Raw genomic sequence first — 27,958 nt, forward strand, 5'->3', positions numbered from 1 at the left:
TCCTATAAGTGCCCTTCTTGGCTGAAGTTAGCCAGGGTGGGCTTGCAGCCAAAGAACCCTGATGTACAAAAAGGCTCTTCATGACCCAGGCCCCAAGACACAGCCAACCTCCGCCTTACTTGCAGCCACACTGGGCTACCTCCCCCAGTTCCTCTCCTTGCCTCCACAAGGCCTTCTACACTCTGCCACTTCAATCCAGAACATCCTTCCCCACTGTGCTCACTGCTGTCCTGTCTCCCTTCAGCTCGGTGAAACCTCTTCCAAGAAGTCTTCTCTGGCTGATGGGGTCCCTCAGACTTTCCCCAGGATGGTGTTATAATCATTACAGGCTATTTACAATCATTTATGCTTCTGCTTCCTGTTACCCAGTCTGAAGGGTAACTGGAGGCTACTCAGATCCACTGTGGTCACCCCAGTGCCCATCATGGGACCTGGCTCCAGGTGGCTGCTGTCCAGGTGAGTGCAGTTCATACCTTGTCTGGGAAACCTGAGGGGGTTTACAGGGTCCATGATTTGTGATCAGAAACAGTGCCAGGTCATGACACTCCCTACCTGGACATGGGCCCTGTGAGTTTCTGGACCAAAAGAACAGTTTGTGTGTATGTGTGTGTGTTAGAGTGATGAAGGTTGACTTTCCAACCCTGGCCACACACCATATTTTAGGAACCACATGAGCCAAAGAGAAGCGTGTTGCTGCTTTATTAAAACTTCTTCCCCATCACACAAAGCAATGGCACAAGGGGAGTTGGTGGGGAGCCCCTTGCACAGCTCTCTCCCTCTGCAACCCCCTCACAGACCCCAGAGAACCTGCTTCTGTGGCCTTCTCTCCACCTTTGGATCTGTGCCCTCAGAAATCCTGGCCCCTGGGGAGGCAGACAGAAGAGGTGGTACAGGTACCAAAACCTTCCCTATGGCCCCACCAACATAAGCCCCCAGGGCTGGGTCTGTGCCCACAAAGGGTTTGCCTGTTTTGACTGAACTAACCTGTGGATTTAGTCCAACAGATGCATTTCCCTGATTTCAGGGCTGAATTTCTGCTTGACCCAAGTGTCAGGCAGAGCTGGGTGGCCTAGAGCTAACTGGCAGTGGACAGGCTGCAGGATGGGCCGATGGTGCGTTACTAGAGATGACCGCAGTTGAGGACACCCGTTTCCCAGGACCCATGGCTATGTGACCACACTGGCCGTGAGTGACTGGTTGTTGAGGATGACAACTCTTTAGTAAACCTATTGTGTGTCTGTAGGGGTTGTTTGATGATTAAAACAACTGCTGCTTCCTGTTTTGGCAAATGCCTGACTGCATTTTCATTTGAATGAGCAATTATTCAGGACTCACAAGGACTGAACTGATCACAGCGGCAGTTGGGTTATTGGACTAGATTGAATTGAATGGTTTGGGGGATAATTTGAGTTTTCTTTATTATTGGATGTTATCACTAAATTAACTGAGGGTTGGCTGACTTAATCATTGTTTAAGCAACTATTGGAAGAAATTGGACGTATGTATTTGGTGGGAAGGACCAAGTGATGATTACTTGACTAAATTGCTCTGTGAATTGACAACTATTTACAAATCAATGCAATGGACTTTGTTGTTTGACCACAATATTTTCACTGAACTGACAAGTGTGTTTTTTATTTGTCAGCCCCTTAGTAAAACTGGTCAAGTTGAGAGTTACATAACCAAACTCACTGACCTTAGAAAGACCAGTCATGTAGACCAATGTCAGAACTGATCGAAAGAAGCCAAGGGCTGTTGGACTGAATTTTCGAGACCCAAGGAATCATTCAGCCTAAAAGGGTTGACCCATTGTGAGCATCTCCCGGGCCCCGCAGGAAAAGCAGGCCAGCGAGGGGGACACAAGCAGATGGTCCTGAAGTCAGCCAGGTGGTTCACCCAGGCCACGGGGGCCACCAAAGCAAAGAAGCGGATTGCGAGGCAGCTCCGCCCCTCCCAGCACCAGGGCTGGGGCCTGGCGAGCGTCACACCTCTGAGTACGGGGGTGGCGCTGGGCCCCCCTCTGGAACCTTGTATGGCAGAGACACGGCTTCCTCATAAGATGGCAGGACCACCTGGGAGAGAGAGAGATGAGGACTGAGAATTGACCAGCTGGGAAAACCATCCCAACCCGGGGTCAAGGGGCTCCAACCCCCACATCTGACAAGATGATGAAAATGATGAAGAGGATGACGACTAGCATGCTTTGGGTGCTAACTACGTGCCAGGCATTACACGAATAAGACAGGTGCAGACAGACGTGTTTCTGCCTGTTCAGCATCAAGCCCCCTGTTCTGAGAACAGTATACCGTTTTCCCTGGGGAAACATTCTCAGTCCATGCACTTTCAGATCATCCTTCTGACCTAAGGGAGTGGATATGAGACCTGCAGTGGTCACTCAAAGTAGAATTTCATCCTCCCTGGCAATCCATCATTGGTTTGGGGAAAGGCTTGTAACCCAGCCTGGCCCAGTCAGACATGCTCCTGGAATGTCTTTTTTTTGTTGGGGTTACTTAGAGGGTGGGATGTCAGTCTAGGGCTATTGGCAGCTATTTTGTCACCATGCAGACAGGGATGTCTAAAAATGAAATCATTTCTGGACATCAGGCCTCAACTGTACCTGAACCAGACCTACACTGGACTTTCAAGTTATATAAGCTAATAAATTCCCTATTTTTTTTAACATAAGTAAGACTGAGTTGGGTTTCTGACACTAGCAACCCAAAAAAAGTCTTAACCAATACAATCCCCATTTTACAGATGAGGAAAGCGAGCCTCCAATAATTTAAACCAGCTGCAATTTTGCATCATTTCTCCAATCAGCTGCTTCTTAGTGCACTTCACCCTTCTTCCTGGAAGATCCCTTCCCCTTTTTCAACTGCTGCTGCTAAGTCACTTCAGTCGTGTCCGACTCTGTGTGACCCCATAGACGGAAGCCCACCAGGCAAGAACACTGGAGTGGGTTGCCATTTCCTTCTCCAATGTGTGAAAGGGAAAAGTGAAAGTGAAGTCGCTCAGTCGTATCCGACCCTTAGCGACCCCACGGACTGCAGCCTACCAGGCTACCAGGCTCCTCCATCCATGGGATTTTCTAGGCAATAGTACTGGAGTGGCTTGCCATTGCCTTCTCCGCCTTTTTCAACTAACTTGTACCAACTGACAGTCTAAGATTTGGTCAGGTGCCACCTCCTCCAGGAAGCCTTCCCTGAAACCCCAGATGAGGCTAGATGCCTCCTCTGTGCTCCCATTGCCCCTGTGCTTCACGGCAAGTTGTAACTGAATCTCCATGTCTAGGTTTACTCTGGACTATACTCTCCTCCAGGACAGGGTGGCATCTTAATTTTCTCCACATCCCAAGTGTTGGATGTGAGGCCAAGAAAGAGTAAGAGGCAGAAAATGTTTAATGTGTGAATGAATGAATTGAATCCTAGACAGAGTGGAAAGGGATCTTCACACTTCTTCTGGTCCAACTCTCATCTTACAAGTAGAGAAACTGAGACCGAGCAAGGCAGAGAGACCCGCCCTCAGTGATACAGCGAGAGGCAGACCTGGGACCTGAATGCCCAGCAGGCTCACCTTTTGTAGCATCTTGGACCCACTCCTCTCCTCAGCCGAGTTCATGTACTTCATGAATCTGTAGCATCGCCACACACACTTGAACATGTAGACCTGGAAAAAAGGCCCAGGTCAGGCTATGCTGTGTGATCCCCTTCTCACCACCCCAGCTGCCCTGGGACAGATGCTAGGTGCTTCCTGAGGAGCCCCAGTTCACTCCCAAAGCCACATTCAACTGCTGCTGCTCAGACCCCTCTTCTGGCTGGAGGGGGCCTCACCTGCCAATCTCAGGCATCCAAGATGCTTCCCTTTTCACTGCCTCACAGACTCAGCACAGGGAGTTTTCTGGAGGCTTCTGGGCTACCCTCCAGCCACTCTGGCAACACTTCTGCAGATCCTGATTCTTCACCCCAGGGACAGGAAACTCACCACCTCCTAAGGTAGCTCCACTCCTCCTGAGACAGAGCTAACAGCCAGAAAAGGTTTCTACAAAGTCACTTATGATATGTTGATTTTTTTAAGCAAATTCCCAAACTGTACGCAGTAGTGTTTTATGTTTATCAATGCATAAAAATTATATGTACAGATGTATATATCTGTCAGATGACAGGAGCAATAGTTTTCTCTTAGCAATTGATGTAAGAATTGGGGAGAAGTTTTCCAGGGTGGGGAGTGAAGTCCCTGGGGTACATTCAAGGAACAAGAGCCAGTAAGTCTCTCTCTGCCCCTAAACTGCCTTCTAAGGAAGAGCGGGTCCTGGTATCTGGAATGTCCCCTGCCTCATGGAGTCCCATGATGGAGACTTAGAGGGAGAAGAAATAAATAAAATGAGCTATGAAAGAATGAAGTATGAAGGGCCAGGGCAAAGCAAGCAGGTGGAGGGTGGTCACTGAGGCAGAGTTGGGTTACTTAACATAAATAAGATGGAGTTGGGTTCCATTTCAGGTCCCAGTTCTCAGAAATATGGTGACAGACAGGAGTGTGTTAATTGTATCAGTCTCTCAAAACATATTGATACATCTCTGGCCAATAACGGGCTTCCCTGGTGGCTCAGTGGTAAAGAACCGGCCTGCAAGGTCAGTAACATTTGAGTAAAAAAAGATGTGTGAATAGGCCTCCCTGTTAACAGAGAACAGCCCCCCTCTCCCACTGGGTGAAAATAATAGCAGAGTCTCGGCTGGAGGGAGGGAGCTGTGTGCCGGCATTTGGGCAGTTTTTCTCTAGCAGCGTGTATGATGTGAACCCCTACTTGGGTCCCCCCCAACCCCGCCGCAGCCTTCAGAAATATTCTCACTGAGCATGACTGATGCATTTGTGATAGCTCAGTCCTTTGAGGAAGGGTTAAAAGGAGTGAAGCTGTTTCCAGTTTGGCATTAAGTGACAGCAGAGTCTGCTCAGGGCCTTGGATGAAAGGAGGCAGTGATGTCTGGTAACGCCACCCGTAAAAAAATAGATGGGGCAGAAATGCACCCAGATATCCAAGAGGCGGTGGATGGTGGGCTGATCATCTTCTTTCTGCTCATCAGTAGTTTCTAAATTTCTACAGCGATCATATGTTACTTTCACAATCAGAAAAGAACGCTTTTAAAAGCCCTTCCTTCTCTTGAGTCGACATCAGCCTCCCTGTGGCTTCCGGCCACAGGTCCCCACTGTGGCCTGTAGAATCCCCATGAGAGTCCTTCGGGTACTTGGAGACAGTGATCACGTCCCCTTGAGTCATTTCTTTCTCAAGCTGAACACGGTTTCGCTGACTCCCTAAGATGCAGAGTTTCCTTGCCCCTTCACCTCCCTGTCTTGCTGATATTAACATGTTATTGACCAGAGACATATTAACACATCTTTTGTTATTAAATGTTACTGACCATTGCAGGCAGGTTCTTTACCACTGAGCTACCAGGGAAGCCCATTATTGACCAGAGATGTATCAATATGTTTTTAGAGACTGACACAATTAACACTCTCCCGTCTGTCACCATATCTCTGACAACTGGGACCGGAAATGGAACTCTATCCTCCCAGCCTGACTGCTCCTGAGAAAAATAAAACCAATCTCCTTCTTCTTTCTCATCACCAAACCTCTAATAATATGACCTCAGGACCTGTCTACATTTTGGTGCCTGAATCACATAAAACTGTTGATAAGGGCAAACCAAGACATAGGATGTACCTTTCAAAGGTGAGACCCAAGACCCAGAGAGAAGTGACTTGAAAACCAACCATACAGCTACAGGGGGGAAAGCTGGGATTCAAATCCAGGTCTTTCTGAATCTAATTCCAGACAGAATTAAATCCTTCCCCTAGATCAGGGTTTCTCTGAGTCACACACTAAGTCCCTGACAAACACAGCTGGGTCTTCACAGATCCACTTACTCTAAATAGGGGGTCCCTGAGGATCCCATGTGGGGTCAGAGGAGCTGGTGTGGGGAGCGCTGGAGCTTGGAGCCCATAGCAGGGAAGGCAGACATGGAAGACACACTTCCCTGCCTCCTAACCACCTGGCATGGGAGGGCCTGGAGCAGCACAACCTCATCACCCTTCCCTGAGCCGTGGGGCAGGGACTACTCACCTTCAGGATGAGGACAGTGATAAAGGCGATTGAGAAGATGATCATCATCTTGATGAACTGGTTGTGAGTCATACCGTCCTGGCTGGGGAGGTAATTCTGTAACAGATTTGGGGGCCATTTCAGTGCCTCTGCCCTAAGGAACTCTAACAGGAATAAAAGCCAGCTCTCCACACACATAGGAGCACATTGTCTCAGATGATCCTCGCAATGGCCCTGGGAGGCCAGTGCTAGCTACCATCAGCCCTGTCTGGCAGGGGAACAAACCCAGAGAGGCAAATGTAGCTAATGCCCATCCAGATGACCCTTATCTGGCTGGTGCCCCCCGTGGTCCCCATCATGTCCTTCTCCAGAAGGTAGTCTTGGCTGACAGATCCACCTCATCCTCAAACACCTGGGGGGCATGTCCCCTCCCCTAGGGGCAGCCCACAGCAGGACTGGTTGATGGAAGGTCCCGCTCTGGGGGGACAATCTCTGTGGCCTATGCAAATATGTGCACACATCCTTTGACACTCCACCCTCGAGTGTGAGCCAGACTTAGAGACTCACCTCTCACAGACAATAGGATGCGCCAGAGGCAAGTGTGACCTCGGAGACCACATGGCTGTTTCCTCCTTGCTTTCACTCGGCTACTCACTAGGGGAAAGCTGGCAGCCATGACATGAGGATGCTCAAACAGCCTTCTCAAAGGTTCACATAGTTGGGAACCAAGGCAAAGAACCCCACAGCTATGCCAGTAAGCCAGCCTGGGAGGGCATCCTCCAGATTTAGAAAACCCCTCGGCGTCCACAGTCACATGCCCTCAAGGCAACCTCAAGAGAGACCTTGAATCTGAACAACCCAGCTAAGCCACTCCCAAATTCCCAGTCCTCAGAAACTATTCAGATATCAATTGCTTATTGTTTTAAGTCACTATGTTAGAGGATCATTTTTCAGAGAGCAATGAAAAACTATCACCGTCTCCACACTGCAGTTCACACTGCAGGGCGCCCTCTGGGATCCCTCAGGGCTACTCCGAAAGCCGCATATCTGCCTGACTTCTTCCTTTTGTCTAACCTGCTTCCCTGGCTCCTTACAGATTTCTTCCTGAGAACTCTTCTTCAGGAAATCACTCACACAAGAATGTCCCCACCCAGCTCCACTTTCAGAGAACCCAACCTAAGCACTGAGGCACAGAGGCGAAGCAACTTGCTCAAGGCCACACCATCAGTGACGGCAGTGAACCCTCGGCCCAGACTCACCATGTGGTTCATGGCCTTGAAGTTGAGATAGGTGGGCACCTCCATGTAGGAGCTGCAGAGGGTCAGGATGCTCAGACAGAAGTCCAACAGCCGTAGGGTCATCAGTGGGACCTTGGAGGGGCTCTTTGGAGGAAGAAGACAGACCAGCAAGTCAGCCCCAACCCAGAAGTCTGGGCACCATGGGGCACAGAGTGGACCCTCAGTTTGAGAGACTGCCAGCCAGACATATCAACAACTCTCTGGTCCATGGTTCCCAGAAAGAAACGGAAGCTCATTCCTCAGACATTGCCACCACAGGCTGGTGCAGACCCAGGACAAGAACCAGGGCGTCCTGACTCCCAGCCCAGGGTCATCTTCAGTATAGCTTGTCTATCTCCTCAAAGGTCACAGTCAGGAGAAGTGTGAAAGCACCTCAGCAAAGCTGAGTCAGTGACTGGCACCATTCCCACCAAGGATGCTCACCATCTTTCCCTTCCTTTCTTCAACGTGGTTACAAAGGAGGGACAAAGCAGGAGTTGGGGGCAGACATGGGGTGTCCTCTTTCTTATGGTGTAAATTCACCTTTGTTCCATGCTTACCACATGCTGCGCGCCCTGTGCACGCATTCCCCAATTAATACTTAGACGTATGGATGAGACATGATCTCAGACACATTTTACAGGAAGAAATGCAGGGTGATTTGAAGGGGCTCAGAGACTTGCTCAACCTCACCAACTAGAAAGGCGCCTTGTGGGCTCCCGCCCTCACTGACCTGAGCTCCTCTGTCTCCCCCGCTGGAGGCTGGGAGGCACAGGACAGGGACACAGGACATACTCACCACCCGCCTGCTGCTCCGGGAGGCGAACTTGAGGTAGGCGGGCAGTTCAATATAAGAGCCCAGCAGGGTTAGCAGGCACAGGAGGAAGTCCATGATTTGCAGGGACAGGAAGGGCAGCAAGTACTTCTCCCGGTTCTGAAAGGCAAGCCCAGCATGGTTGGGGTCCCTTGTACAAGCTGTCTTATGCAGCCTGAGGATCTCCGGCACCCCACGGCCTGAATCTCCCTTCCCTCCCTGAGAACCTGATGCTCTCTTAAATCATCTGGGCAGCTCAGCTGAGGTCACCCCATGGGGACCCACATGCCTTTCTCTGAGCAAGGCTCTGGACATGGGGAGAAGGCAAGACCCAGGCCCTGAGGGTAAGCAGTCTCAGTGTCCTGGGAGACAGCAGGAACACCAGGAACAGTCCTCACCTACAGAGATAAGTGCTCGGGGCTCTAGGACCCAGGTCTGCCTCAACTCACTCTTAAGAACCCAAGAAGGAAAGACGTTGTGTCCATTTGACATGAAAAGGAATCTGAGAAGACTTCCTGGAAGTGGAGGCACTGGGACTAGAGCTGGAAAGAAGCAGGGGGGAAAGGGGTGGGCATTGGAGGCAGCAGGGCTGGCAGGAGCTAAGGCCTGAAGGTAGGGAAAAATAAAGTTTATGTGGCTTTAACAATGGGTCTGGCCTCTGTGTAGCATGCCTCCCGGGATGTTCAGTGACAGTGAGACGCCCTGGGAGGCTGAGACTGACATCCCTCTCCTTCAACTGAAAGCAAGTGACCACTGTGACCAGTATTAATTCATAGGAACCCACAGGTGGGGACAAAATCAGAGAAAAGGTGGTTTCGTGGTTTCTCATGTGGTTATCCAAAACTGCTCAGGAGGCAGCCAAATCAGCCCAGGCTAAAGCTCAGAGGCTTCAGGGACAATCTGACCCATCTTCCCAACTGGACCATTTGTGTCTCAGCACAATACCCCAGGAACCACCAGGAACCAAGGCGAAAGCCCTCCCTGGGATGCAGGGCTCCCAAGAGAGTGATCTTAGCTAGGGAGTGAACAGTGGTGTTTGGAGCAAGGTGGAGACGTTCCAAACCAGCACCAAATCACCACCCCACCCTGCTGGCCCTGGGACACCCGGCCCACTATCTGCCCAGGAAGGACTCTCTTTCCGGGGCCCACTCCCATGACTGTGTGACCTGGGCCCTGGCTTCCTGCCCACTCCCGGGGGTGCCAAGGGACAAACAGGTTCCTCTTTGCAGGAGGCTGAGCCGCGGCCCGTCTCTCTCATCTGCTAGCTAGATGGCACTGAGCTAGATGCATCTGCACCCTCCTCTCTGCTTGGGCTCCTCTCACTGATTACAAAATCCACTGCTTTCCTCCCCTCTACCTAGGCCTCAAAATGCCCCTTCCTTTTCTCTCTACCAAATTCCCTGCCACCACCTGCAATTCAAAAGGATGTGGTTCGGCAGCTAGTTCAGCCAAAGGGTCAGTGATGAGCAGCAGCCACAGCTGGCTGAGCACACCCTCGCCCGCGGAAGACAGATTTTCATAGGAAACCGGGGCCTCCAGCCCGAGGAGTCTGGCGTGGAAAGAGGCGGGGGGTTTCCAAAAGCTAAGTGTGAAGATCTCAGGGTGCAAGCTGGATCTCCACCAAATACCTGCCTCCCACCTCTCAGCATCCAGGGCTGCCCACGTAGCGGGTGTGAATAGGAGAGGGCAGGAGGGCAGCGAGGGTTCCATGCCCACCTCCCAGGTCCCAGCTCCCCTCCCCGTTCCCAACCAGGCCCTCACCTTGACCACGCCAACCAGCAGGCTCAAGCTGATGATGAAGAGCATGGTGATGAGCAAGAAGCTGGAGACCAGTTCAGCTGAAAGGAAAAGAGAGCGGTGAGGGGCCCAGAAGTGCCCCCTAGGGAGGCATTCCAGGTTCCAAGGGCCACACTCTGGGAACCTCTGGGGTGGGCACTATGCCCGGAAGCAAGAAAGTCCAGGCCCCGCTCTCCTGCAGTTCTCAGTCTTGATGGGCTACCAAGTTGCAAACAGAACATTTCAGGTAACAAAGATGGTGTAAGAGAGGGAGTGGGGTGGCAGAGGCCTGGGAAGGCCTCTAAGGTGGTGGCCAGTGAGCCAGGAGGCCAGGCAGGGACCCCGAGACAGGGCACAGCTTGGTGTGGTCGGTGCAGCAGGGGGAGGGTAGCATGGTGGGAGCAGAAAGAGATGAGAGGTGAGCAGGGGCTGGAGCCCACGGCGAGGAGCCTAGTGATGGGCAGCTGACTGGGCTAAGCAGGGGAGAGTCTGTTGCCACTGCCACTAGTCCAGCCTAGAAAGGCTGGTTAGGTTTGCAAAGTGGGTCAGTCGCTCAGTCATGGCCAACTCTTTGCAACCCATGGACTGTAGCCCACCAGTCTCCTCTGTCCAAGGGATTCTCCAGGCAGGAATACTGGAGTGGGTTGCCATTCCCTTTCTCCAGGGGATCTTCCTGAGCCAGGGATTGAACCCGGGTCTCCCGCACCATGGGCAGATTCTTTACTGTCTGAGCCACCTAGCACCTCCTATTTGCTCTCACACCTGGGGACTTCATACGGACACATGGGGATTTCTCCACTTGCAGACGTCAGAAAGGACGAGTCACAGTGCTTCAACTCCAGCCGGTCCACCCCTGGCCGGCGCCCCTTCCCTCACCCCTCCCCACCCTTCAGCTTCCCCTGGACCTACCGATCCTGAGGTAGCCCGTCTTCGAGAACTTGCAGGAGGACTTGCCGTGGGCCACTTCCACCGAGTGTTCAATGAACAGCAACACGCTCATGATCTGGTGGCAGAACAGAGCATCAGTGAGCCGGGGTCTGTACAGCCCCACCACCAATCACTCACACCCCACCTGTGTGCAGTCAGGGCCTGTAAGGAGAGGTCCTAGAGGAGGTGGAATGCCGGGCAGTGAGGCATCCTGGATACAGCGTGACTTAGACAGAGAGGTAGCTCAAGCTCTTAACCCTCCTTCTTCCTCTTCCTAGCTGTGTGAGCTTGGGTAAATCATTTGACTTCTCTGTGCCTCGGTTTCCCCATCTGTAAAATGAATATAATACTGATAGCTACCTAAGGAGGCTAATGGGAGGAGTAAAGGAGAACATCGCAGGACAGCACTTAGAACCACACCCAGTTCTTAGTAAAGCAGTGACTACTGAAGGTCAGGCTTGAGGTAGTGGGGGAAATGGAGGGCTCTCGCCAGGGACTGGGTCCCTGCTCTGTAGCCCCTTTTATAATGACAGGCCTTGGACATCACAGGATCTTAGTCACAGCATTAAGCATGACAGAAATTCAAGTTCTTGGGATCATCAACTCAGACCTTGGAGTCTCTGATCTATGAATGCTAGTCCTCCTGGCTGTTCAACCTTCATATGCAAATGGGGGTAATACTAATATCTGTCTCATAAGGTTGCAGTGGGGACAGATGGCGTGATTCACTTAAAGTACATGACAAATAATAAGCACAGTCTGTGCTATCGTTGTTGTTACTATTCTCTCTGGATTATAAAAGACACTTGCTCCTTGGAAGGAAAGTTATGACCAATCTAGACAGCATATTAAAAAGCAGAGACATTACTTTGCCAACAAAAGTCCATTTAGTCAAGGCTATGGTTTTTCCAGTAGTCATGTATGGATGTGAGAGTTGGACTATAAAGAAAGCTGAGTGCTGAAGAATTGATGCTTTTGAACTGTGGTGTTGGAAAAGACTCTTGAGAGTCCCTTGGACTGCAAGGAGATCCAACCAGTCCACTGTAAAGCAGATCAGAACTGGGTGTTCATTGGAAGGACTGATGCTGAAGCTGAAACTCCAACACTTTGGAACAGCTGACTCATCAGAAAAGATCCTGATGCTGGGAAAGATTGAAGGCAGGAGGAGAAGGGGACGACAGAGGATGAGATGGTTGGATGGCATCACCGACTTAATGGACATGAGTTTGAGCAAGCTCTGGGAGTTGGTGATGGACAGGGAAGCCTGGCGTGCTGCAGTCCATGGGGTCGCAGTCAGACACGACTGATTGACTGAATTGAACTGAGGAAAGGACTATGTCTCTCTTGCTCACTGCTCTAGCTGCTACAGATGAATGAACAGATGGGTGGATGGATGAGCGGATAAACCCTATTCCCTCAGGGGACCCTTGCTGAGAATGGGTGAGGAGCAAACCTCATGGACATGAGCAGTGCTGTGGTCCTGGCAATAGCTGTGGTTCAGCCACAAAGCTGCAGTTGCAAAGGACCTTCGAGGCCACCTTTTCCCTGCCCTCCATCTTCTGAGGCAGGAACCCTGTACCACGCAGCCTCTACGTGAATGCTTCCAACCACAGCGAACTTACTCTTCATCGAGCTCATGTCCTTACAGCAAGCCTTCTCCCCATCATACACACACTTCTCCAGTGCCATCTGACCACACTGTGAAAAAGACTGTCTCCTCCCTTGCAGTGGATGGCCTACCTCTATTAATATGGCCTCAGTTTGCATGGGCTTTCTAGGTGGCCCTGCACTAGGAACTGATGCTCAGCTGACAAACAACTAGACACCCACCATCTGTTTCCCCCTGGTTGACTTGTGATGGGTTTTTTTTTAGCTCAGACATAGGTTTCAATTTGTCTTCCTGCCGTATTACATCCTGTTCAGGGGGCAGAAAGGAACAGCAAAGAAGACTGATGAGGAGCTGGCCTCCAGAGTCAGGCAGAGATGGATACAAATCCAGGTCATTATGTGACCTTGAGCAAGTCACTTCACGCTCCGAATTCCCTCATCTGGAAACTGGCAAGCACTGGATTTAATGGGAAATAAATTGTATTGTATTTGCAAAGCACTGAGCGTCAAGCCTTGCAGTGGGTGCTCAGCAAGTATAAGCTGCTTTTGGCTGGTGTGAGTTGACATGGGCCTCCTCTACCCGGTGAAAAAGGCTTTGTTTCACCAGGAGGGCGGAAAGCAGCTCAGAGCAGAAGGCAGTTGCGGTGGGGGCTGTGGCTGGTACCCACAGGAAACAGCTCACAGAGAGAAAGGCTGCTTCCTCACCTCCCAAAGACTGGAGTTCCAGCCCCGCTTCCCCCAGTTTCCCCTGTAATGAGGGAAAGTGGGGGAGGCACGTGACAGCTCAGTTCAGGACAGAACAGGGCACCTTGAAAGATGGTAAGCTCTGGAGCTCCCTGGGATGTGCGAGCAGAGCACAGACAACTCGCCACAACCGGGCTCAGAAATGCATGAGCATCTATCAGCCACGATACAGGAAGCCTTTGCAGTCCCAAGAGTCCAGGATTGTCTGAGTCTAGGACGAAACTCAGATCAGACAGTCTCCACCTCCAGCTGCTAGAAAGAGTCTGTCCACTTCTTTTATAAGCTCCTTCTGCCCATTTTCTAAGCTCAGAGAGGTTAGGTGGCTGGACCAAGGACACACAGCATGTTGGGGACAACGAGGAGCCTGGAGTCCCAATGTCCCAGGGCTGTCCTAATGCCTTCCCACACACCCCAATCCCAAAGTCACCTCGGAGCCCTGCTTTTCCTGACTCCAGAGGGCTCAGATACTTTGATCATGTACCTATGTCAATCAAACCGTTTGTACACACTACTCTCCGTTTCTTGATTTCCAAATTATACGCATGGGCCACCGTCCTGGTTTAGAGTGAACATCATAAAATCTACATACAACATACCCAGAAATGAATAAAGAACGTGATTGAAAAATTTAGAAATTGTAATACTGTCATTCTGAGGCCCCAGTGGTCACCTCGGGTATCATCCCACTTTGGAAACCGGTGCCAACCCACAAACCATTCCCGAGATTCTCAATTCTGGCCCTAACGCTCTCCCACAGCCCTGCTGCCATGTCTGCAATCCTGCCACTAGCGTCCTAACTACCCTCTTCAACCACCCACTCCTGAATATCCTGGGATCCCAGGAAGGAGAGGGAAGAGGTGGGGACATTTACACAGCCCGATTCCATGCCTGGTTCACCACCCACACCATCCCTGTGATCCTCCCAAATCCAGCAAAGGGACTGTTCTTAATGCTCCCACCTCCATTTCACAGATGGGAAAAGTGAGGCTCAAAGAGGTCCGGTAACTTGTCTAAGACCTTTCAACTGATCATTTGTAGGACCCCAGGCCAATGGGTGCTGGATCTGATTCTCTGCCCCCTCCAGTGTCCTCCCAGCATCTCCCCACCTCCTGGCTCTGCCTGAGGTCTGCCCTTCCCCACTCCCATGTGAGAGCCCTGCAGAGCCAGCAGAGGCCCGCCTCCCCTTCCCTCTGCCGCCTCCTCCACCTCCCACAGCTTGTGCTGGAAGCAGCAGCAGACACTAGAAGCATTTCCACTTTTATGAAAAACCACCTGTGCTTAAAACCAAGCGCCTCCTTTACCCTGCTTCACCTTCCCGCCCGACCATTCTGTGGGAGGAGAGAGAGAACCCTGTCCCCGCTTGCCAGAGAAGAACCTGGAACCAACCCCAGAGCAGAGCAACCTCAGAGTCTGACTCAGACCCTCTGTTGGCCTCTGACCGTCAATGGAAGACACCAGTCCCTGATCCAGGAGGGAGACAGGCGTCTCAGTTCTGTAGGAGATGAAGCAGAGAGGAACTGACGTTCCCTGAGGGCCTACTCTGTGCTCAGACCTGTGTCCACAGGCTTGCACCGCCATCTCCCAAAAGCCTGCAAGAAAGCCAACATCTTCCCCGTGTTAGAGACGAGGAATGGAGACTCAGGGAGGAAAATTCACGTGCCCTGAGTCACGTGGCCTGGCTGGGATATGAACCCTGTTGCCTGGGCTCCCAGAGACCAGGCTCCACTCCAGGCTGAGTGGTTGATCTGGGGCCCAGCCCTGTCTCACCAACCATCTGCCCACCCTCCCCAGGCCCCCGACCCTACGCCCACAGCTCAAGGGACAATAGCTGGGGTAGAAGAGGCCTCTCCCACTGTCTCACGGCTAGATAACCCTGGCCAAGTCCTGGCTCCTCCCTGACCTCGGTTTATCCCCTTCAGTCAATGAAGAGAGTCACCCCTATTCTCACTGGAATGAGTGAACTCCTGACACCCATGGCATGTCACACCCAGGCTGCCCAGGGTCTCCCACCCCAGAATGTACCCCACTCATCAGAAAGTCCTCACTGCTCCACCCAAGTCCCCAACCAAGTGCTGTTTGCAGTTCTATAAAGTACCTGACTTACCTATAGCTTAAGCTGGGAGAGGCCAGGAAACCCCAAGAGTCCAGACTGCCCAGGCCACCTGGCACTCCCCTTCCCCTCATCTCCCTCCTCCCACCAGAGCAGAGCTGTCCTCTCCCTGAGTCTGAGCGCCCGCCGGGTCATGATTCATGCCCTCTTGGGATAGGAATGGGGCTTCTCTCCTCCCACAATGCCCGGGCACATGGCATTCACTTGCCCACCTGTTGCTCCATCACGGCATTTTTGGTCAGTTACAGCTAAGAGCCAGGGTGCTGGACTCAAGTGACCCTGCCCAAATCCCAGCTCTGTGCCCTTGAGCAAGCTCCTAACCTCTCTAATCCTCAGTCTGCTCCTCTGGGAAATGGGATAATAATTGGACCTGCCTGGCAGGGCTGCTATCGGTCAAATGGCACTCCAGCCCTGAGCCTGGCATACAGCAAGGGCCCCATCAGTACACACTGTTGGGCAGGTATACACCTGCTCCCTTGTTTGTTCATCCAGTAAACACTCTCTGAGCACCCACCACCTCCCAGCCCTGTCTGGAAAAGTCACTGACCCTGGCCTGCAGGTGTCACAGTCCCCAGGGGAACCCAACAGGTGACCAGAGTGTTCAGAGCCATGTCATGGGACATGCGGGAGGCTAAGAGTCCCTGACGAGGGACTGATCATAGCTGTCTAGAAGGCCCCGGCAAGGTTTCACAAACAGGCAAAGCTTGACCATGGCTTTGAAGGAGAAGTAGTTTTCCAGCAGAGAGGAGAGAAAAGCATTCCAGGAGAGACCTGGAGCATGGCGGTACAGATAGAGGGAAACTTGGGGGTGGGAATGACTCTTCCCTGAGAGAGGGGATGTCACCCGTGGGCATGTGGGGCCCAGAGAGAGGCGGTGACCAGCCCAAGGCCACTCAGCAAACACACTGCAGAGTCGGGCTGTGTGACCGCGTCGGCCCGCCCACTGCCGCCTTCACTCCCAATTCCCCTTTCTCACCTCTTCCCTCTTCTCCCTGGTTTCAGTTCCCACTTTCATCCCCACCCCAGCTCTCCTTTCTCAAAAACAAACACACAACTTCCCTGAGCCGTGTGATGGGGGAAGTGGCCAGGAGGCCAGGAGAATGTTTACTTGTTTTCCTGGCGATGCTGAGGAGCAAACCAACAGCCTGAGCTAAAATAAAAGGGCAGCTGAAGGAAAGGTACACGGCTCAAAATAGCCTGGAGTTAAAACTCCCCTCCAGGCCCTCCCCACCATTCTACTCAAAACAAAGAACTCTCTCACCGGAAGAAAAAAAATGGACGTTAAGGTTGATTACCCCCAGCTCCCAGCCAGTCCCAGCCTCTGGCCGATCACCGTTTAAGAGATAACTACTCCAAACAACCTTGGAGAAGAACAGGCCCCCTTAAGATAGTCGCTTTCCACATATATATATATACTTACTCTTTTCTTGGGTAAGGGCTGCTGCTGCTGCTGCTAAGTCACTTCAGTCGTGTCCGACTATGTGCGACCCCATAGACGGAAGCCCACCAGGCTCCCCCGTCCCTGGGATTCTCCAGGCAAAGAACACTGGAGTGGGCTGCCATTTCCTTCTCCGATGTGTGAAAGTGAAGCAGCTCACTAATCGGACTACTGACCCTTCTCGCCTCATTAAAGGTGTTCTGTTCCTGTACAGTGCCCGTCTCCTTCTTTTTCTGAACCTCGCCTTCTCTAACTCCCTTAACCTACAGCAGCGGTTATAGGAGGAGAGGAGGAGGCCGGGATGGCAGGGTATGGGAGCACCACTGAACATGGCCGTGGCCATAACGGCAGTGATGCCACAGCTGAGTGGGGTAGAGACAACAGTCAGGTGGGTTTGACGATGGTGAGGGAGCTGGGAGGCGGGGACTGGCTGCCCGTGGCTGGGTTATGATCCTATGGGCAATGACGGTAGAGGTGGCGTGGTGGTGGTGATAGAGGTAGCCACAGGCCTGCTGGGAATTGTAATTAACTAACTGCAAAGACTGTAAGGCCATGCTGTTGCTGCTGATGTCCACGGCACTCCTGACAGTATGGCATGATAATCATGGCGATGGTGGTAATGACACCAGATCCCCTGAGTCTGGGGATCAAGCACCATTTCCCAGCCCAAGAATGGGGACCCCACTTCTCAGACCTCCTGAGGGGGCTTAGGATCCAGCCTTTCACAAGCATGCAGGCAGAGACCTATCCTCTGAGCTTCCAGGGGGTAAAATTTACAGAGCGATCTAACACTCAGTGAGCATCTACTATGGGACAGCCGGTGCATGGGCCATTTCCTGTCTGTTAACTCCACCGACTCCTCCTCTCAAGTCTGTGAGATCAGAACTGCTGACCCACTTCCATTCCGAGGAGAACGGGGCCTGTGGGTGCCTCAGCCAAGGTTGCACAGGGAGTCACGCCGCAGCTTGTCCTCCGCCCTCGCCAACAGAGATGAAGCAGTTTGCACAATGGGAAACCGGTCCCAAGAGCACAGTTCTTCCAGCCTGCCAGGGCTGCTCCAACCTGACCCCACTTCCTCCAGCTCTGGCGGCCAAGGAACTCATGGACTCCTGCATGTTCAGGCTGTCATTATTGTTATCTTTCTCCTTCCCATCATCATCACCCCCTCCCTGAAGCTCACTTCCCTCCACCTCACCCACCCACCCTGATTTCCCTGGGAGTGGGGAGCCCCCTGGGGCTGTCTGGCCAGACGTTGGGAGAAAAGAACCAGATGCATCAGCGTCGGGAGGAAGCTCTCTTCCCCCAACCCCACCCCACACTTCCTGTCGCAGCTTATCAGGGGCAACTGGGTGGGGGCCATTCCCCCCTCCCGCCTCTGCCGGCGCTACCTCCCCAGACACCTCCCCAGCCAGCCTAGATATCATCACAGGCGCCTTCCCAGAACCACGGCTCAGCGGCTGCCCCAGCCAGGCCACCCTCACTTCCCTGGGAGCCCAGCTGCAGTGGCCTCCCTTCCATCCCCGCCCCCTCCTCCTACAAACCACCCTGCCTTTGCCCCACCTGGCCCCTCGACTCCTCTGCGCCCCAGTTTCCTCATCTGTAAAACAGAGAGAAGGCCCCACCCACTAGCAGGGCAGTTGTGTGGAGCAGATGAGGTTGACAGACGTCTGCTACCAAAGACTTGATCTTCAGAAAGATCAAGTGACTGTGCCTGGGGTGGCCACCAAGCCACAGATCCCCGTGACCGTTGTAAGAGCCCCACGCTGGAAACAGCCCCAGTGTCTTCCCTCTCCTACAAGAGGCAAACATACTCTGATATATTCATGCAGTGGAATGGTATACAGCAAGGGGGAAACAAAGCGGATATACACAGTCATGCAGAGAAAGGCCACAAGCACAGGGTTGAAAGAAAAGAAGAGCCCGTGATGTGTGAACTCATCCCTGGGTGCTTCTAGAACTACGAGGGTTGAAAGAAGTCAGTGAGGGCCACATAGTGACGAGCAGGGGCCACCAGGGGCCCTTAGGGGCTGGTCCCATCCTATTTCTCAGTCTGGAGGTTACCTGGATGTTGCTCCCTGAAAAAGGTCATCAAGACATGCACTTATAGAAATTGTGCATCAATAAAAGGTTTGCAAAAGTAAAATACAATTGAGATTGGCAGCCAGCTACTCCGTGTCAGACCCTGGGGATGATAAAGATGAATCAGGCAGGGCCAACCCTGGCCTTCAGGCCTCCAGGCCAGAACACAGGACCCCAGGGCCCCCACAGGTGGAGGTGGGAGCCACCCTGGGATAGGGGGAAACGCTGAGAACTCAGGGTCTAGGAGTCGGGGCGCCAGGAAGGCTTCAAAGAGGTGGTGAGAATTAAAGATTTCTCCCAAAGGGCAGTGGGAAGGGTGTTCCAGGCAGAGGGAACAGCAAAAGCGAAAAAGGATGAGGTGCGTTTAGGAAACTGCAAGAAGCTTCTCTTGGGGAACTGCAACTTGGGCTCAGCACATGCCCGGTGCACAGGAGGCTCCCAGGAAATGGCAGCTGCCGCTAGGTAGCTGGGCTGGTGGAGGGATGCAGGAGATGCTAAGGGGACATGTGGTTTTCCAGGGATGTGACTGTGAGGTAGGCAGAAAAAGGAGAAAGAACACTCCAGGGAAAAAAGGAACAGTTCACGCAAAGGCCGGGAGCTGGCAGAGAACATGGTTGGGATTGCACACTCTGTGGTTCATTATCCTGCAGTGGAAAGTGGAAAGTGCCAGCATGGGAGCAGCTTGCTCTGGGCCCACGTCCAGGAAAACCAGTGTATCAACCTCTGAGCCCCGTCCCTTGTCTGTGCTTTGAGTGTGACAGCCCAGCAAGGCCTGTCCTCTGCCCTCTGCCCTTAGACCTTTCAGACCTGCCCCTGTGAAAGAAGACAGGAGGGCAAGCCTTCCCCTGAAGGAAGAGGCACTGAAGGTGAACTTTCTGACCCAGTGAATCCCACGGGGTCTCTGCTATTCTTGGAGGATGGGGGGTGGTCATCCCTTAAGGGCACCCATTTGGGGGCTCAGAGTGCGCCTCCAAGGTGAGTCCATGCTCCCATCCTCCTCCACTTCCTGAACACCCCCAAACTATCCCCACAAATCATCAATTCATTATTTACCTTCAGGGCAAACGCCCCGGCTGTGATAATAAGTGTTACTATAACTGGAGTATTTAGGAGAGGTCAATTCCCTCTCATTTTATGGCTGAAATAGAGATTGCATCTTTGCCCAAGAGCTCTGTGTTTCTAAGAACAAGGCTCCCTGGATATTACTGTTGAATCCCACTCCACGGCCACCAAGAGGCCTGCCCTTCCCCCGCGACGGTCTGGAGCAACAGTGGTGAAGCCTGGGCCTCGAGCAGGACCCTTGGGCTCTTGTTCTGGATCTACCCCGGGCTGCAAAGTCACTTGGCTTGTGCAAGCCTTAATTTCCTCTTCTGTCAAATAGGGGCTTCAGGGGTACCTCCCATTTGTGGGGCACTCGCTGGGTCTCCCACCTGGTTCCCTTTGAGTCTCTGACCATGCCGGTCATGGTTACTGGCCCCCAGTTGGCAGGGGAAGAAACTGAAGCTCAGAGAAGGAGAGGGACCCACTAGGCCTGCAGCAGGCAGAGCTGAGGGCTGAAGGTGGGGAGCCAGCACCTTAGCTCTGCAAGCTCCCTGCTCAGCTTCCTGCCTCATTAAAGGCTCTGTGCCCCCGGTGGGGTGGGGTCCCCTGGGAGACCAATGCAGGCCTCAGTAAGCTCAGATAGAAGTCCTGGTTCTGAGACACTGCCCTGGGCTCAAAATAAAAGCCTCCCTTCCGGTTGGGGGCGGGGAGGGGGGAGCGGCAGGGCTCTGGACTAGGGTGCTGACTGAGAAACTTGGCCCCCCCAGGCCTTGCCCTCCAGCCATAGGGCCAGGTCTGAGTGAGGCCCCAGCCCCTGTACCAGGGAGGACCATCCCCAAGGCTGGTATGGCTCTCTGACAGCAGTGGGTCCCTCCAGCCAAGGTGACCCCCAACGGCTGGAACCACCATTCACCACCTCCCATTCCCAGAAGCCCTTTCTTTCTCTCTCCTTGGGCTTGAGAACCAGAAAGTGGGGAAGGGATAAGGCTCAGCCTGGGGTCTGGCCCGTCCGGCCCACCTCACACAGATGACTGGCCACCATCACTCAGCCCTCCAGGCCTGGAGTAGGAAGAAGAGCCCAACTAACTTTGCTCCCCAGAAGGCCCTGCCTGCCACTCCACATTGGGCCCAGTGGGTCCAGGGGGTCCCCTTGAAGGCCTCTGACATTTTATAAGCTAGAAGGCAGGGTGTGCACCCCGGGGATGGGGAGCACAACTGAGGTCCTCCCAGGGAGCCTTGGCCATGGCTCTGGAGAGGGGCCATGATTCCCACCCTTCCCCCCACTGGCCTCCCCCCATCCAGGCAGCATACAGAGCAAGCTCTTTCTGCCCCACATGGAGCCACTGGGCGTGAAGGCAGAGGTCCTAACAGAGGGACCTAACAGTTAGGACCTATTTTTAGACTCTAAACAGATGAGCTCTAGAAAGGGGAGTGGCCTCTGGCCACGTCCCACAGCCCACACTGGGCACTTACCTGCCAGCCTCCCTCTCTCATAGGGCCACAACAGCTCAGTATTTCAAAACATCACCCTTGAGACAGGGACCACTGGCCCCATTTAACAGATAGGAAGCTGAGGCCCAGACAGCAAAGGCAACTGCCTGCTCAGTCACATCGTCAACGAGTGATAGAGACAAGTCCACAATCTTTTCAGGTCCCAAAGCGGAGCAGAGAGAGAGGAGCCACTGCAGTTCTCAGGAGGACAAACAAGAGGGCTTCCTGGAGGAGGAAGCTTCCCATGAGCCGGACCATGAAGAAGAAACGAACGCTGGGTGAGAGAAGGGCCTCTCAGACAGACAGACCACCCCCGGGCCATGGACCAGGTAAGGAGGTCATTTGTGCACCCGAGGGCTCATCCCACACACCTGCATGCTGGCAGCTGAGGTCTGCAGCAAGCCCCTCCCCCACCTCCCTGTGTGACCTGGAGCAAGTCAGGGACCCTCTGGAGCCTGTTCACTACGCTATGAAATGAGAGAACTAGGGCAAGCAGAGATCCATGAAAGAAGCCAGAGGTTTCTTCCAGTCTTACCCCTGCTGACCTCTGCAACCTCCCCTACCACACCTTATAAACATCACTCCCTCCATCCCAGCTCCATGAGCTTCCCAGTACTTCCAAAGTTCACCTGCTGCTCCCTCGGCCAGCATGCCCTTTTTTCCCTCTACGTTCTCAAGCAAAGTCCTGCTCATGCTTAGCACACAGGCCTCCTCCCAAAAGCCTTTCCTGAATCCCCAACCTCCACCTGGTGTGTGCTCACTAGAGTCCAATTCTTACTCCAACTCCATGGACTGTAGCCCACCAGGCTCCTCTATCCATGGGGTTTTCCAGGCAAGAATACTGGGGTGGGTTCCAGGGGATTTTCCTGACTCAGGGATCAAACCCATGTCTCCTGTATCTCCTGCATTGCAGGCAGATTTTTTTACCTCTGAGCAACCAGAGAAGCCCATAGCTTCTATGCCAGGGCTGAGCTAAGGCAGCTCGTCTGTGCTCCCTTCCAAGCCAGCACTGTTATCCTTCAGCACTATTATCACCATTTGTCCTTGGTAGGTTGGAACCCCTAGAGGACAGAGGCCGTGAAAGAGTCAGGCCCGTTTGCTGGCCTAGGGCTGGGCATGGAAAAGAAAGACATGTTGAGAGCAAATCCACGTTGACAAGAGGGTCCTTTAAATAATAGAGGTTGAGTGCTTTCTCACTGGCAGTGCCTCAGACATGGAGCCTGCTGCCAGCAGACCTGTACGTCAAGCAGAACACTGGTGGAGAAGCAGTCTCTTTACAGCAGAGAAACACAACAGACAGGACCTCAGCCGGTGATCAAGGTCAACATCAACAGTGATAAGACATGTGGAAGTATATACCCTCGATACGCAGTGCGGAGAAGGGCACTTTACCTCTGCGATCTCCTTCCCCAAACACGTTGTCCAAGTCTAACCAGGAGAAAACCACCACACAGGTCCCATTTGTTGAATATCTGACAAAATGCATGACTAATATTCCTCCAAACTGTCAAGGTCATCAAAAATGAGGAAAATCCGAAAAACTGTCACAGCCGAGGAAAACCTAAGGAGGCGTGATGACTATATACAACTTGGGATCCTGGAAGAGAAAAAGGATCTTGGGGAAAAGCTGAAGAAATCCGGATAAAGTATGGGCTGTGGTTAATAACAGTACATCAATACTGACTCATCAATTGTGACAAATGCGTCATGTTAATGTAAAATGCTATCAATCGGGGAGCCGAGAAAGAGGGTATACAGGAACTCTGTTCACAGTTCCCCTATAAATCCAAAACTGTTCTAAAATAAAACATTTATTTTTAAAATGTAATACATGTTCATTGTAGCAAATACTGAGAATAGAGAAAAAGAAAAAAAAATAGAACTTTCACAACCTGTAACCCAGAGACAAGCCAAGGCCACCATCAGTCTCATTTCCTCCTGGCCTTGTTTCGGTGTAACCTCTTGCTACAGGGTTGAAATCACCGTGGGTGTAAGCTTTTTATCAGACAATGAATTTCTAATGGAACTCCAGGCACCTTGGGATGGAGATATTTCTGGGCAAAAGGGTCATCTGGGGTCCTTATCTCCTGCCATTAACTTGGGACAGACATGCTTTGGGCTGCCAAAGAGACCAATTTACACAAGTTCTCTGACTCCTCTAGGTATGCCACTTTGGGTCAGAAATCATTTGTGACCCAGGGAATCCTCTGCACAAACCCAGGGAAGTGGGGAAGAAGGTCCTCCGGCCGTTGGACGTGGAGGTCCTGCAGTAATAACGCCCCAATGACTCAGTAAACGGTGGCACTGTCTCAGGATGCCAAGAGCCCGATTTAACCGTCCCTAGAGGGGCCCAGTCCATGAATAACTCTCCATGTGCAGGGCTGTCACCCACGACTGGCTCCAGATGACACCAGTCTAGGTGATCAATACATCTGGATGGCAGCTTCTACTTTTCTATCCAGATGTTCAAGGCCCTGACAGTACACCTGCTATGTGACTACCAGGACACGGAGAAAGCCCTGCCCTTTCTGGGAAGGAGCAAGACCTCACAGAGAGGGCGGGAGGACCGTCCTCCACTGGAATCAATCAAGCATCCCAGCCCAGAGAAGACTGCCCGGACCAGCTTCCAGACTTTTCCTCCGTTCTCATGCCTTCTGCTCTAGGACATCCCATGGCTCCCCATGACCCACATGAAAGACAGTGGTTCTCAGCTGGGCGTGATTTCACCCCCAGGAGACATTCACAGTGTCTGGAGATATTTTGGGTCATCACAGCTGGTGGGGCATTATTGGTATCTTGTAAATAAAGGCCAGGGGATGCGGCTAAACATCTGACAGTGCACTCTTCACTCTCCACAACAAAGAATGCTCCAGCCCCAAATATCAATAGTGCCCTGTCGTGAAGGTCCAGCCTCTAGCTTATCAATCCAATCCCCTCCCACCTCCTACTCCCCAACCTAAAGCCTCCAGTTGGTCTGTGTAGGGTCCCAAGCACAAGCCACCATCCTCAGCCTCCACAGCTTTGCACACCTATTCCTCCCAGATCCACCCTCCTCATAACCAAACTGCACCTCTGCCAGTGGCACTTCTCCAAGAAGGCTTCCTGATCACCCGCCCACACATTCTCCAGCTCCGTGGGCAGGGACTGATGTCACGTCACTGTCTACAGGTGAGGATCTCTGATGGCAGGAGCAAAAGGAAACCTCAAGAGTCACAAAGTCAGGGGTTTGCAAGGCAGACTCTGGGCCCTGCAGCCTGCAAGTAGATTTGACTCAATCTGCCCAAGGATTTCTTTTTTTCCTCCAATCAGTCACCAACATGGAGACAGCAGAAGTTGTGACATAAAAGCCCGTGTTTCCTGTTTCTCCAAATGTCACAAGAGCGGCTGCTGGGGCCCACATAGCAACAATCGGCGGAAACAGAGATCAGCTGCCAGAACAGACGCAGAACAGGCTTCCCAGGTCACAGCGAGGTCCACGGGCCCCAGGGCGCTCACTTACAGGAGCTGCCTGGCCCCGGAGGCATCAGCGCTTGAGATCTCTCAGCCAGTCCACACCCCTCATCCATCATCTTGTAAAGGAAAAACTGAGGCCCAAGGAAGCAGCTTGTCCAAGGTTGCATGGCCAGTTAGCGGCAGAGCAAGCGTAGAGACCCAGGGGCCCGCTTCCCACGGGGACACCCCTGCTTAGGACACTGTGTTTCCAAGAACATGATACAATCTCACAGCTTGAAGAGGCCCTAAGGACTTGGTCTGGGGACAGTCAAGTGCCTTTCACTTCTCTCAGAATCACTCTCACATTGGCAGGAGCCTGCTGGAGCAACCTCTGAGCTCCGCCCAAAACCAGTGTTCTGGGTATCTGACTGCTTGACTTATGGGTGTGCCGGCCTCAGGTTCTGTGTCTGAGGCCCTGCTAATAATATCTTCAACTACCTGTCAGGTAATAGTTCCCAATACGTGCCTCGTAGATATTTATACCCTTGATCCCCGCAACAACCCCATCAAAGAGGTATTATTATTCTCAAGCTCATTTTTTTTTAGACGAAACAGACATTCAGAGAAGTTAAGTAAGTGGCCCAAGGCTGCACAGCTAGGAAGTGACGAGGCCAGGACTGGCACACATGAGTCCAGATCCAGAGACTGTGCGCTGAACCCTGAGCGGCACCAGTGCTCTGAAGGTTGGGCTCTGGCCACAGCCCTGCCGGCTCTGCCTGCAACAGGAAGCAGATGCAACCAGGTCTGAACAGTTTGTAGCAGCCCGCCACAGCGTTGCTGGATTTAGGCTAATTTTAAGGAAGCCCTTCCAGGCTCATAAAAGAACTGTTAACCACAGGCCCTGAGTCACCCTGGGAGGGAGGCGCTGGGTCTGGTGAGCTGTGTGTGTCTCAGAGCTGTGGACTGCGGGGAAGGGTCTGGACAGGGCCCGAAAAGAGAACCCCAACCTTCGGCCACCTAAACAGAGGGAGAGCCTCTGGCCCCCGGCGGCTATGACTCGCCCAGAGTCACTCTGAGTTTATAAGAGACAAGACTCAACACCAGCCTCCAAAGGGGCACCAGGGGGCCCGTTCCTCCTCAACCGGCCCCAGTCTCCAGGGCCAGGCCAGTCACCCTGCTCATATGCAAGCCAAACCGAGAGGACTCAGGCCCCTCTGGCTCCTCTGGAAGCACAAAAGGGAGATTCCCGCTTCCCATCCCTTCCAGTGGCCCAGGCCCCAGGAAGAGGGTCAACGCAGCCGTGTCTGTGACCTGAGCCCATTTCCTGACAACACTCCTGGCTCACGTTCCTCCTGAGATTCCGGGTTTCCAAAGCACTTTCACATCTGGGGCTGTTTGCACCTGAATGAGCTTGTGGAGCTGAAGGTCCCATTTCACAGAGGCAGAAACTGAGCCTCAGAGAGAATGGGAGCTACATTCACTTAGAACAAGGACCCCCTCCTTCCACTCCTGCCGCTGCCACAGAGCTCCCCCCGCCCCCAGACCCCACCCCTGGCACGCACTCTGGACAGAGAGGGACCCCAAGGCCCAGAGCCAGGAAGGGACGGGGCCGGGGTCTAGGAAGAGGTGGTGAGCAGCGGTCCTCCCATTCCAGGGGGTGGGGCGCTCTCTCTGTCTCACACACGCACACACACGCACACACAGTGTCCGGGGCCACCTGCACACTCACCACATGGTAGATGGCCAGGGCAGTGGTCGCGATGCGGACACTGAAGCAGCAGCAGGTCTGGCGGTTGGTGGCCGCGCGGGGGGCCATGATGCTGCCTCCCCTCCTCTGAGGCACTGACGGGGAAGGAACTAGGAGCCTGGAGCAGGGGCAGAAAAGGGGAAGCTGCCGGCTGCCCTCCTCACTTCCTTCCTGCCCCTCAGACAGCCAGGGGTGTGGGCGTCACAGCTGGGGCGGGGCGGCAGGGGAAGGGCCACCGGCCTGCCTCGAATAGGACAGCGGGGGCCCCTGCCACTCCCCGAGGGGCTTCCCTTACATCTCCGCTGCCTGCTGTTTGCCAGGACTCAGGGCTGGGGTTTAAGCAGTTTCACTCACAAAACCCCGCTGACGGACAGGATGCTCACCACCATCCTTGGAAGCAGGGACTGTTACCAATCCCATTTCCGGACAGAAGTTAGACCCTCAGAGAGATCAAGGCATCCACCCAAAGTCACACAGCAGTTAATGCTGGTGGCAGGATTCAAACCCAGTTCTGCCCAGCTACAGAAACAGCTTCTGCTAGTGTTTCCCAAGCATGGTCCTGGATCCACGCCTTTAATCCTCTAAAGTGAAGTCGCTCAGTCATGTCCGACTCTTTGCCACCCAATGGATCATAGCCAACCAGGCTTCTCTGTCCATGGGATTTCCCAGGCAAGAATACCGGAGTGGCTTGCCATTTCCTTCTCCAGGGGATCTTCCCAATCCAGGGATCGAACCTGGGTCTTCTGCATTGCAGGCAGATGCTTTACCCTCTGAGCCACCAGGGAGGCTAAACACTCCTCTAATCTTCTCCTCAGCCCTTTCAGGGAGGTACTATTATCCCTATTTTACAGATGAAGAAACTGAGGCACAGAGAGGGATTTGCCCAAGGTTACACATTTTACCTGTGGAGGAATGGAGATTTGAACTAAGGCTTGACTGGCTCTAGAAACCAGTGTCTTCACTCTACCCTGAGCCTCAGAGAGAAGCCCAAACCAGGACAAGAATAATTACTAACAAACCCACCAACTGGGTGTCAGGTCCTGGGCTAGTCTCTTCCCACAGCTGGGCCATCAATGCATCATAGCAATCTGGGGGACCCGCCATCAAGTCCCCCTTTGTGAGCCTCAAGGCCCCGGATGCTCCCATGCAATCAGGGATTTTCCTGCCTCACTCTTAGGAAAAGCTGGAATGAATCTACTGAGACTATTAAATAAGTTACACTGGGATCTATACTCCCTTCTCAGATGAGAAATTATCTGTGTTGCAAGAAAGGAAGGGAACAGGAGGCACCTGCAGAATTCCTGCAAGAAGTCTGCTCGGTTCAGACTCTGAGATTTCACTTGCAACATGAAGCTTCCTCCAGTGGAGAAACTCAGC

General features: G+C 52.9%; 1 protein-coding gene across 1 annotated transcript; it reads right to left on the reverse strand.

Moving 5' to 3' along the window:
- Positions 1–682: 682 nt before the first annotated feature.
- On the reverse strand, positions 683–26,723 carry LAPTM5 (lysosomal protein transmembrane 5). Its single transcript, XM_055398143.2, has 8 exons — positions 26,564–26,723; positions 10,874–10,967; positions 9,950–10,026; positions 8,174–8,308; positions 7,357–7,479; positions 6,119–6,214; positions 3,574–3,666; positions 683–2,072 (listed from the first exon to the last, which is right to left on the reverse strand). Exons 1-8 carry the CDS (start codon positions 26,648–26,650, stop codon positions 1,983–1,985), a joined length of 795 nt encoding a protein of 264 aa, XP_055254118.2. The 5' UTR covers positions 26,651–26,723; the 3' UTR covers positions 683–1,982.
- Between the last annotated feature and the right edge of the window lie 1,235 nt (positions 26,724–27,958).

The sequence above is a fragment of the Moschus berezovskii genome, chromosome 2, assembly GCF_049115385.1.
Source record: "Moschus berezovskii isolate FMDL1 chromosome 2, NW_MosBer_1.0, whole genome shotgun sequence".
NCBI classification, from domain to species: Eukaryota; Metazoa; Chordata; class Mammalia; order Artiodactyla; family Moschidae; genus Moschus; species Moschus berezovskii.